We start from the raw sequence: 12559 nt of genomic DNA on the forward strand, positions 1-12559 counted from the left end.
TAATATGTCGAGTCTATTGTACAGTTGCAGTGTGCAGTATGAACTCATATGTATAATGTATGCTATGTTTTTCCCCTTCTTATGCTATGTATTCCCCCTTCATGTTGCTGCTTGGCGATGCATTGTACCACAAAGAATTCCTAGTGTACGTGAGTACACCTGGCCAATAAAGCTGATTCTGATTCTGATGTGGGCCTACGCTTGGGCTCCATAAAGGTCCAGATTTCGGCCTTGTCCATTTTCTTCCAGAAACAATTGGCTTCCCTCCCTGAGGTTCAGACATTCTTGAAAGGGGTGCTGCACATCCAACCACCCTTTGTGCCTCCTATGGCACCTTGGGATCTTAATGTGGTACTGCAGTTCCTGCAATCTGATTGGTTCAAACCTTTGCAGGAGGTGGACGTAAAGTTTCTTACATGGAAGGCAGTCACACTGTTAGCATTGGCATCTGCTAGATGTGTGTCAGAATTTGGGGCATTGTCATGCAAGAGCCCCTACTTAATTTTTCATGAAGATAGAGCTGAGCTCAGAACGCGTCAGCAATTTCTTCCAAAGGTTGTGTCAGCCTTTCATATCACTCAACTGATTGTGGTGCCAGTGTCTACTGACTCCTCAATTACCTCTAAGTCCTTGGTTGTTGTGAGGGCTTTGAAAATATATGTGAAGAGAACTTCTTGTCACATGAAGTCAGACGCCCTGTTTGTCCTTTATGATCCCAACAAGGTTGGGTGTCCTGCTTCTAAGCAGACAATTTCTCGCTGGATCAGGTTCACTATCCAGCATGCTTATTCTACGGCAAGCTTGCTGTGTCCAAAATCTGTTAAGGCCCACTCGACTCGTAAAGTGGGTTCTTCCTGGGTGGCTGCCCGGGGTGTCTCGGCTTTGCAGCTTTGCCGAGCAGCTACTTGGTCAGGGTCGGACATGTTTGCTAAGTTCTACAAGTTCGATACTTTGGCCTCTGAGGACCTGAAGTTTGGCCAATCTGTTCTGCAGTAACCTCAGCACTCTCCATCCCGTACTGGGTGCTTTGGTACATCCCCATGGTACTAATGTGGACCCCAGCATCCTCTAGGACGCAAGAGAAAATGGGATTTTAATAACCTACTGGTAAATCCTTTTCTCGTAGTCCGTAGAGGATACTGGGCGCCCGTCCAGTGCTTCGTATTCCTGCATTGTTAACTTAGTTCAGTTTATTGGTTCAGCCGTTGCTGATTTGTTCCAAGTTGGTTAGCTTGGTTTTCCTTTTTGTTATGTGTGAGCTGGTGTGAATCTCACCACTATCTGTGTATTTCCTTCTCTCGAAGTATGTCCGTCTCCTCTGGCACATTTTCTAAACTGAGTCTGGTAGGAGGGGCATAGAGGGAGGAGCCAGCCGACACTTAAACTCTTAAAGTGCCCATGGCTCCTAGTGGACCCGTCTATACCCCCCATGGTACTAATGTGGACCCCAGCATCCTCTACGGACTACGAGAACAGGATTTAAAGGTAGGTAATTAAAATCCTATTTTTTGTTACTTTATGGTATTCATTTAATAAGTGATTACTTCAATAGGTGTGTTTTGAAAAAGCATTCTAAAATTTCAAATCAATATACATTTTTTAATTCCTGCAAACCATTTTTAGTTTTTGTGTAGGGCAGTGCTAACATGTACCATGTAATAACACATGCATATACATATAATGTGTAGCTGGTAATCTGAAGCTGAAATTAACCAATTGCACAGCACAATGGATATGTTCGCTATAGTTTGATGTTTTTATTAATAATGTTTTTGTTGCCGGTCTACTTTGTACACCTACAAAGGGCTAAATATGCTTTGTAAGTAGAAGGAAAAATGTAACCTTTTTTGTGGTCCTTGTGTAGGTAATCCGGAGACTGAGAGAGAGAGGTGAGCCCATCAGACTTTTCGGGGAGACTGATTATGACTCATTTCAACGTTTACGAAAGATAGAAATTCTTGCACCTGAAGTCAACAAGGTATTTGGTGAAAAATATCTAGAATTGTAATATATTTCCCCTTAATATTGCTTACCTTAATGCAGCAGTTCAAGGAGATAACAGGGAGGTAAAATGCCAGAAGCTTGCAGATCTGTCAATAGTATTTATAGTGATTGTCTGCTCTTCTCAAAGCAAAGAGACTTCATGTAAGATCGCATGAAGATGTATTTTTCGTTCTCTCTTCCCCTATGTCAGAGCACACAGAGGAAACGCAAAAACACATGGTGAGAACATACAAACACTACACAGGTAGTTCCCTAGTTGGAACTTATTTTCTTTAACAAAGTGGGATAAGTACATCGATCCATGGAAGAATTATTGTTTGTTTACTTAGCGCCACCATGTTCTCCAGCCATGTACAGAGAAGACTTGTCATTCTCATCAGTCCCTGTCTCATTGGAGCTTACAATCTAACGATGTTAACACACAAGTGTGCACCCACACTCGCACTAATTTTGTCAGAATCCAGTTAAACTATGAATATGTTTCTGGAGTATATCAAAGAAGTGGAGAGTCGTATAGTAATTGATTAAATCCTGAGACAAGCATATGAGTGTGACATCTTAAAACTGGAAAGAGAACATCGAAACCAGAGATAAACACAAGAAAACAATTTGTAAACATAATGGACATATGGACGAGGCAAATAATTTCTGTTTTTACGTTCTGTGTCTGTAGTTACTGTTGAAGTTGTCAGATCTTATTTGTGAGTCTTTCATCTTGGATAACAAGAACATTATGAAAGCTATATTAATTTAGAGGGACAAACACAACATGTGCCTAACATATGATTACATCAATGTTTGTTTTTTTACTTTCCTAAAACCCATGAAACAGTGCACGCAGTTCAGAAAGGACTCTTTAAGTTAACCTATCCGGTTCTGGACTTCTCAGCTTGATGCCACTCTGGCACCAAACATGACATAAGCGCTATCACCTGCAGGGGGAGAACCTCTGACCCTAACAGATCTTTGGATGAAGGCTATCTTCACTGCAGTATTTAACCATTACACAATGGCGTACTGCAGAAACTGTCCTTGGGCATTTTTAATTTGTATGTTGGCTCCTGCAGAGTGTCCTGTGGGAGCAGATTGTAAATGTTCCACTGGGATCCGGTCGGGATCCCATTCCACCACTGTCACTGCATGTACTCAGTGCTTTACATCATGGTAATTTATGTGAGCTATTGTGTGCAGATATTTTTTTTATATTATTATTATTATTATTATTATTAATTGTATCCATTATGTCCCCAAATGTCTGTCTTTTGTTTAGTACAGCATGGCCCAGTTATGTTTGCAGGTAATATATACAAATAGATTTATCTCTGTGGATTTTGTCCTCTAGGGATTAAGAAATGACCTGAAGACCGCTTTGGATAAAATTGACCAGCAGTATCTCAATGAGTTGGTCGGTGGTCAGGAACCAGCGGAAGAAGATACACAGAATGATTTGAAAGTCCATGAGGAAAATACCACAATTGAGGAGCTTGAGGTTTGTATTTGGTTACTGCTAGTATACATTGTTCTAAATACAGATCAAACACGCAAAAAAATATATTCTACTATGTTTCTGAGTGATAAGCAGCACTTTAAGCTATTGTTTGGTAATGTCATGCAAGCTTTCTAGAATTTGGGTGGCAAAACAATAAATAAGTCCACTCAACTAATAATAATAATAATAATAATACTATTAGCCTTTATTTATTTGGCACCACAAGGGTTCCGCAGCGCCCAATTACAGAGTACATATAAAAATAATCAAAACAGGAAAACAGTGACTTACAGTTGACGACAATATAGGACAAGTACAGGGTAAATAAACATAGCTACATCAGCAGATGACACTGGAATAAGTATCAGGTGGCAGAGGACTGCTGGAGTTGATGCAGTTGAAAATTATTAAAGTAAGAAAAAGGATAAGCACATGAGGGAAGAGGGCCCTACAGGATAAATATATATATATATATATATATATATATTAGCATTCCTGTGAATGGTGAGTGCTGTGGATTTCTGTATGTATACATTTGGTTCATTTTCAGTCAACCTTTTTGTGATCATAGCTTTCTCATGCACACCATCTTGGTGGTAATTTAGGAGCTGTGTTAGTCACTGTCTCACCTTAAAAAGTCATAAGTTGGCAGGTGAACTTTAAACCGGGAAGCATACTTTCAATTTGACTCTGATGTGATAGCAGTGGCCAGGTTTTCAAACATCTGGGTGATAGAGCCACTTGCAGTGAGATGAGGCCCCTTGATGTTGGGCTGCAAGCTAAAAATGCATTGTACAATCCATGAACTAAAACCCCCATTATTTATTTCTAAATTGTTGTATTAAGGTGACTGAGCTCACCATGCTGAGTGCTGGGTTCTCTGTATATTAGTAAAGCAATGCGGTCACAGACCACTGCAAACCTGCCTGGGGGTGATGAGCGCAGGTGTGCAACCCATACCTGGCAATGGTGAGTGTGGTGGTTTTCTGTGTGTGTGTATATGTGTATGTATGTGTATATATATGTGTGTGTGTGTATGTATGTATGTATGTATGTGTGTATATATATATATATATATATATATATAATATTATAAATGAATCCAGTTTTCGGTGAAGAACAGGCATAGTAAAAGACCACCAACAACGCACTCATCCCTTTGTACCAGACATCGTTGTAATAGTCCATTCTCAGTCAGTTAATCAGAGTTTGACTCCAAGAGGTAATTAACGAAGTTGTGTTTCTGAAACAGTCACTTTTGACTGCTGGATTTAAAAGTGAAATCGTATTAAATACAAAACACACCTGGTTTTGTATTTCCTGTTGTTGTCTATTAAATTCAGCAGCCAAAAAGGCTCAGACTTGAAAATGTTGAAAAGCACTGCTTAGTAAATGTATCCTAGTGTTTCTGATGTCCATGCATTCAGAGGGTCTGTAACTGGTGAACATGTGACTTCTGTGTTTCGCTAGTTTGGTGCTGAGGTGGTATTTGCTGGAGAGTCATTGTTGGTTGTAGGTCTTTTGTAAGTTCCCTTTCTTGGCACTGCTTGTATGTGGATTTAGCAGTTATATCTGAATCAAAGCCTCTGATTACAGAGTAAAGCATAAGGCTGGTGATAGGCATTTAGGGCGGAATTCAAATGTCTGTCCCGCCCCCGCAATCGTGCCCGCCGGCAGCTATTCAAATGTTGCTGCCAGCAGATGCGACATTAGCATTTCAGTTCACTACCCCAAGAGGTGGCGAGCTGAAATGTGTGAAAAGTGACCAAAATGGGCACCCAAATGGGATTTTTCGCGTCGCGCCCAATAGTTTGTCGGTTTTTTAGCCGCTTTACGCTGCTAAACCCGACTGCTATGGGCGCGATAAGCACGAAAACTGGGTACATTTGTATATCGCCCCCTACGATCTCTCGTCACTTTAGATGGGAGATCGGGGGCGATAACATTTGAATCTTGTCCTTAGAATTGTTTGCAGCTACATGCATTGAATTGTGATACCTTGGTAAAGATGCAGAAGGTGTAGCATGGGTGGAAGCTTTTATTACATGTGACTCATACCACACTGTCAGAAAGGCAAGGATTCTTCCACCAGACACACAACAGCACACAAAATGTATGCAAAGTTGTTTGTATTTATTACTAATGACCCCCAAGTGATAGCTGGAATGGGTCAGTTTGACAAAAATTGAAAGCAATTCACATTTCTCTTACGTCCTAGAGGATGCTGGGGACTCAAAAGGACCATGGGGGTATAGACTGGATCCGCAGGAGCTTGTGCACACTAAAAAGACTTTTACTGGGTGTGAACTGGCTCCTCCCTCTATGCCCCTCCCCCAGACCTCAGTTAGACTTTGTGCCCAGGAGTGACTGGACACACACTAGGGGAGCTCTGAGTTTCTCTAGAAAAGACTTTTGTTAGGTTTTTTTTATTTTCAGGGAGACCTGCTGGCTACAGGCTCCCTGCATCGTGGGACTGAGGGGAGAGAAGTCAGAACTACTTCTTCTTAGTTAAAGGCTCTGCTTCTTAGGCTACTGGACACCATTAGCTCCAGAGGGTTTGATCACTTGGTTCGCCTAGCTGCTTGTTCCTGGAGCCGCGCTGTCACCCCCCCTCACAGAAGCCAGAAGAAAGAAGCCGGGTGAGTATTAGAAGAACCGAAGATTTCAGTGACCGCAGAAGACTTCAGTAACGAGGTACAGCGCAGCGCTCCATGCTCCCACAGACTTCACCAACGGCACTCGCAGGGTGCAGGGCGCTAGGGGGGAGCGCCCTGGGCAGCAGTTACTGGGGTCACTGACTGGCAGAAAAGCTTAGACGGTGCCCGGGCACCGTATAGATTAACCCCGCCAGTATAAAAATTTGAAATTGAGCGGGCTACAGCGCGCCGGGAAGGGGAGGGGCTTAGCCGCACATTGCTCACCAGCACCATTTTTTCTCTCTCTCTCTCTCTCTCTCTCTACAGTGCTGCAGAGACGCTGGCCCGGACCTCCAAGCTCCCGCAAGTAGCAAGGGGGAAAAAACGGGGTGGGTGGGGCACCATAAAATTGTTGGTGCTTTTTTCATATTGCAGACAGCGCCGTCACATATATTATATCTATTAGTATATGGGCGCTGAGGTGTGAGCTGGCATACTCTGTGTTTCTCTCTACAGGCTTCCCTGTGGGTCTGTCCCCTTGTTTTTTGGCCAGTGGGAGTGTTGGTACTCCGTGTTGACATGTCTGAGGCTGGGTGTTCATCCCCGGAGGAAGTTATTGGGGGCGCAGAGAGGGATTTGGGTATGACTGTTGGCACAGCCGACTGATGATTGGGTGACTATGCTGAGTACATTGAATGCAAATGTGGCTTTATTATCTAAGAGACTGGATAAATCTGATTCGCAGACACAAACGTGGCGAAAATCCATGGAGGAGGCTTTGTCTCAGGTACAAACCATCTCAGGGTCACCAAAGCGTTCTTTTACGCAGATGGCAGATACAGGTACCGACACGGACTCTGATTCCGATGTCAATTTAAATGAGGCTTCTTTACATCCAAGGGTTGTTAAGAGTATTCAGTACATGATTATAGCCATCAAAGATGTTTTACATATACCTGAGGAACCTGCCGTCCTGACACAAGAGTTTGTTTGTTTAAGGGGAAAAGGCCTGAGGTAAAATTTCCCCCCTCTCATGAAATGAATGCGCTTTGTGAAAAGGCTTGGGAGTCGCCTGACAAAAGGTGGCAGATTCCCAAGAGAATTTTGATGGCATATCCTTTCCCCTCTGATGACAGGGACAAATGGGAGTCGTCTCCCAATGTGGACATGGCTCTATCCCGTTTGTCCAAGAAGGTGGCGCTTCCGTCTCCTGACACAGCTGCTCTCAAGTACCCAGCGGATCGCAAACTGGAGATGACATTGTAGTCCATTTTTGTTAATACTGGTGCATTGCTCAGACCTGCTGTGGCGTCGGTATGGGTGAGTAGTGCTATTGCTAAGTGGGCTGATAATTTGGCTTCTGATATGGATACCCTTGATAAGGATAACATTCTATTGACTCTTGGTTATATCAAGGACGCTGCAGATTACCTAAAGGATGCGGCGAGGTATGTTGGCCTCTTGGGATCAAGAGACAATGCCATGGCGGTCTCGGCCAGGAGGGCGCTGTGGATTCATCAATGGAATGCTGATGCCGATTCCAAGAAGAATATGTAAACTCTCCCTTTTAAAGGTAGTGTCTTGTTTGGTGACTGCCTGGCTGACCTGCTGTCTACCGCTACTGCGGGTAAGTCATCTTTTCTTCTTTATGTTCCCACACAACAGAAAAAGGCACCCCATCAGCAGATGCAGTCCTTTCGGCCTAATAAATACAAAAGAGGTAAGGGCTCGTCCTTCCTCGCCTCAAAAGGTAGAGGAATGGGAAAGAAGTCGCCTGCAGTGTCAGGCACACAGGACCAAAAGTCCTCCCCCGCCTCTACCAAGTCCACCGCATGATGCTGGGGCTCCCCTGCGGGAGTTCGTGCCGGTGGGGGGCTGTCTCCGATTCAGGTCTGGTTTCAATCGGGCCTGGATCCTTGGGTCTTATACATAGTGTCCCAAGGGTACAGACTGGAGTTTCAGGAGACGCCCCCCCTCCGCCGCTTTTTCGTGTCGGCCTTGCCGGTTTCTCTTCCCGAAAGGGAAGTGGTAAAGGCTGCGATACAAAAGTTGTGTCAACGGGGGGACGGGTTCTATTCGAGCCTCTTTGTCGTGCCGGTCAGACCGATTCTGATCCTAAAATCCCTCAATCCATACTTAAAAATTTTCAAGTTCAAGATGGAGTCTCTTCGAACTGGGATCTCCAGCCTCGAGGGGGGGGGGGGGGGGGGGGGGGTGTTTATGGCGTCAGTCGACATAAAGGATGCTTACTTGCACGTCCCGATATACCCTCCTCATCAAGCCTTCCTGAGGTTTGCGGTACAGAATTGTCATTACCAATTTTAGGCGTTGCCGTTTGGGCTTTCCACGGCCCTGAGGGTTTTCACCAAGGTAATGGCGGAAATTATGGTTCTCCTTCGCAAGCAAAGGGTCACATTATCCCGTACTTGGATGATCTCCTGATACAGGCGAGGTCCAAGGAACAGTTGTTGAGAAATGTGGATCTCTCCCTGTCTGTTCTGCGACATCACGGTTGGATTCTAAATTTGCCAAAGTCTCAGTTGATCCCAGCCACTCGGCTGTCCTTCCTGGGTATGATCCTAGACACGGAACTACAGAGAGTATTTCTTCCGGAGGACAAAGCTCTGGAGATCCAGACCATGGTGAGGGAGCTTCTGAGGCTGACAAGTGTGTCGATTCATCAATGCACTCGGATACTAGGGAAGATGGTGGCGGCTTACGAAGCCATTCCGTTTGGCAGGTTTCATGCCCCGGGTGTTTCAGTGGGATCTCCTAAACAAATGGTCCGGGTCTCACCTGCATATGCATCGGAAAATAAGTCTATCTTCCAGGGCCAGGATCTCTCTCCTGTGGTGGCTGCAAGGTTCTCACCTTCTAGAGGGAAGCCGATTCGGAATCTAGGACTGGGTCCTGCTGACAACAGATGCAAGTCTCCGAGGCTGGGGCGCAGTTACACAAGGAAGAAATTTCCAGGGAAAGTGGTCAAGCCAGGAATCTTGTCTCCACATAAATGTTCTCGAGTTAAGAGCCATTTACAATGGCCTGCTGCAAGCGAAGAACCTTCTTCAGAGTCTCCCTGTTCTGATCCAGTCGGACAACATAACAGCAGTGGCGTTTGTAAACCGCCAAGGCGGAACAAGGAGCAGGGCGGCAATGGCGGAGGCCACAAGAATCTTTCGCTGGGCGGAACAGCACGTAAGCGCTCTGTCAGCAGTCTTCCTCCCGGGCGTGGACAACTGGGAAGCCGACTTCCTCAGCAGACACTATCTCCATCCGGGAGAGTGGGCTCTTCATCAAGAGGTATTTGCAGAAGTGACAAGGCGTTGGGGAATTCCTCTGATAGACATGATGGCGTCGCGCCTCAACAAGATGCTTCCGAGGTATTGTTCCAGGTCAAGGGACCCCCAAGCCAGTGCAGTGGACGCCCTGGTAACTCCGTGGGTGTTTCGGTCGGTGTATGTGTTCCCTCCGCTTCCTCTCATTCCAAAGGTGCTGAGGATTGTACGACGAACAGGGGTTCAAGCAATACTCGTTATTCCAGATTGGCCACGGAGGGCTTGGTATCCGAATCTTCAGGAGTTGCTTGTAGAAGATCCTTGGCCGCTTCCTCTAAGAGAGGACCTGTTACTGCAGGGGCCCTGCGTGTTTCCGGACTTACCGCGGCTGCGTTTGACGGCGTGGAAGTTGAACGCCAAATCCTAGCTCGGAAGGGTATTCCTGGGGAGGTCATCCCCACTCTCCTTAAAGCTAGGAAGGAGGTTACGGCAAAACATTATCACCGTATTTGGAGGAAGTATGTGTCGTGGTGTGAAACCAAGGCAGCTCCTGCGGAGGAGTTTCATTTGGGTCGTTTCCTTCATTTTTTGCAGGCAGGCATAGATGCAGGCCTGAAATTGGGTTCCATCAAAGTGCAGATTCGGCTTTATCCATTTTCTTTCAAAAGTAATTGGCTGTCCTTCCTGAGGTTCAGACTTTCGTGAAGGGAGTGCTGCATATCTATCCTCCATTTGTGCCACCCGTGGCACCTTGAAGTGGTGTTGCAGTTTCTTATGTCTCACTGGTTTGAACCTTTGCGTAAGGTTTAGTTAAAGTTTCTCACTTGGAAAGTGTTCATGCTTTTGGCTCTGGCATCTGCTAGACGAGTGTCCGAGTTGGCGGCTTTGTCTCACAAGAGCCCATATTTGATCTTTTATTCTGATAGAGCGGAATTGAGGACTCGTCAACAATTTCTGCCGAAGGTGGTTTCTTCGTTTCATATAAACGAACCTATTGTGGTACCTGTGGCTACGGATGCTGTGGCGGTTCCAAAATCTCTTGATGTTGTAAGAGCCTTGAAGATTTATGTCGCCAGAACGGCTCTTACTAGCAAAACAGAGGCTCTATTTGTCCTGTATGCTTCCAACAAGATTGGAAATCCTGCTTCTAAGCAGACTATTGCACGCTGGATTTGTAATACTATTCAGCAAGCTCATTCTTCGGCTGGGCTACCGTTACCGAAGTCTGTAAAGGCCCATTCTACCAGGAAGGTGGGCTCATCTTGGGCGGCTGCCCGAGGGGTCTCGGCACTTCAACTTTGCCGAGCAGCTACAAGGTCGGGTTCAAACACCTTTGCTAAGTTCTACAAGTTTGATACCCTGGCTGATGAGGACCTCATGTTTGCTCAATCGGTGCTGCAGAGTCGTCCGCACTCTTCCGCCTGTTCTGGAGCTTTGGTATAGACCCCATGGTCCTTTTGGAGTCCCCAGCATCCTCTAGGACGTAAGAGAAAATAGGATTTTAATACCTACCGGTAAATCCTTTTCTCTGACGTCCTAAGTGGATGCTGGGACTCCGTAAGGACCATGGGGAATAGCGGCTCCACAGGAGACTGGGCACAACTAAGAAAGCTTTAGGACTACCTGGTGTGCACTGGCTCCTCCCACTATGACCCTCCTCCAGACCTCAGTTAGGATACTGTGCCTGGAAGAGCCGACACAATAAGGAAGGATTTTGAATCCCGGGTAAGACTCATACCAGCCACACCAATCACACCGTATAACTCGTGATATTATACCCAGTTAACAGTATGAACATAACAGAGCCTCTCAACAGATGGCTCAACAATAACCCTTTAGTTAACAATAACTATATACAAGTATTGCAGACAGTCCGCACTTGGGACGGGAGCCCAGCATCCACTACGGACTACGAGAAATAGATTTACCGGTGAGTAAAATCTTATTTTCTCTGACGTCCTAAGTGGATGCTGGGACTCCGTAAGGACCATGGGGATTATACCAAAGCTCCCAAACGGGCGGGAGAGTGCGGATGACTCTGCAGCACCGAATGAGAGAACTCAAGGTCCTCATCAGCCAGGGTATCAAATTTGTAGAATTTCGCAAACGTGTTTGCCCCTGACCAAGTAGCAGCTCGGCAAAGAGAAAATAGGATTTTAATACCTACCGGTAAATCCTTTTCTCTGACGTCCTAAGTGGATGCCGGGACTCCGTAAGGACCATGGGGAATAGCGGCTCCGCAGGAGACTGGGCACAACTAAGAAAGCTTTAGGACTACCTGGTGTGCACTGGCTCCTCCCACTATGACCCTCCTCCAGACCTCAGTTAGAATCTTGTGCCCGGCTGAGCTGGATGCACACTAGGGGCTCTCCTGAGCTCCTAGAGAGAAAGTATATTTTAGGTTTTTTATTTTACAGTGAGATCTGCTGGCAACAGACTCACTGCAGCGAGGGACTAAGGGGAGAAGAAGCGAACCTACCTAACTGGTGGTAGCTTGGGCTTCTTAGGCTACTGGACACCATTAGCTCCAGAGGGATCGACCGCATGGAACCGGCCTTGATGTTCGGTCCCGGAGCCGCGCCGCCGGCCCCCTTACAGAGCCAGAAGCAAGAAGTGATCCGGAAAATCGGCGTCAGAAGACTCCTGTCTTTAACAAGGTAGCGCACAGCACTGCAGCTGTGCGCCATTGCTCCTCATGCACACCTCACACTGCGGTCACTGATGGGTGCAGGGCGCTGGGGGGGGCGCCCTGAGCAGCAATATAAACACCTTGCCTGGCAAAATCATCACAATATATAGCCCCAGAGGCTATATATGTGATAAATACCCCTGCCAGAATCCATAAAAAAGCGGGAGAAAAGTCCACCGAAAAAGGGGCGGAGCTATCTCCCTCAGCACACTGGCGCCATTTCTCCCTCACAGCTCCGCTGGAAGGAAGCTCCCTGGCTCTCCCCTGCAGTCTACACTACAGAAGGGTAAAAAAGAGAGGGGGGGGGGACTAAATTTAGGCGCAATATACATATATAGCAGCTATAAGGGGATATAATTTAGTTAATCCCTGTATTATATAGCGCTCTGGTGTGTGCTGGCATACTCTCTCTCTGTCTCCCCAAAGGGCTTTGTGGGGTCCTGTCTCCTGTCAGAGCATTCCCTGT

The 12559-nt window shown here is 46.1% G+C and overlaps 1 protein-coding gene across 2 annotated transcripts in view; it reads left to right on the forward strand.

The window, feature by feature from the left end:
• PRPF18 (pre-mRNA processing factor 18) overlaps window positions 1-12559 on the forward strand; it is a 165939-nt gene that overhangs the window by 38247 nt on the left and 115133 nt on the right. For both annotated transcript variants that reach the window (XM_063926901.1, XM_063926902.1), the window contains 2 exons: window positions 1865-1978; window positions 3347-3493. In XM_063926901.1, the coding sequence (XP_063782971.1) occupies window positions 1865-1978; window positions 3347-3493 (261 nt within the window). The remainder of the gene's footprint in view (window positions 1-1864; window positions 1979-3346; window positions 3494-12559) is intronic.

The sequence above is a fragment of the Pseudophryne corroboree genome, chromosome 6 (genome assembly GCF_028390025.1).
Source record: "Pseudophryne corroboree isolate aPseCor3 chromosome 6, aPseCor3.hap2, whole genome shotgun sequence".
NCBI classification, from domain to species: Eukaryota; Metazoa; Chordata; class Amphibia; order Anura; family Myobatrachidae; genus Pseudophryne; species Pseudophryne corroboree.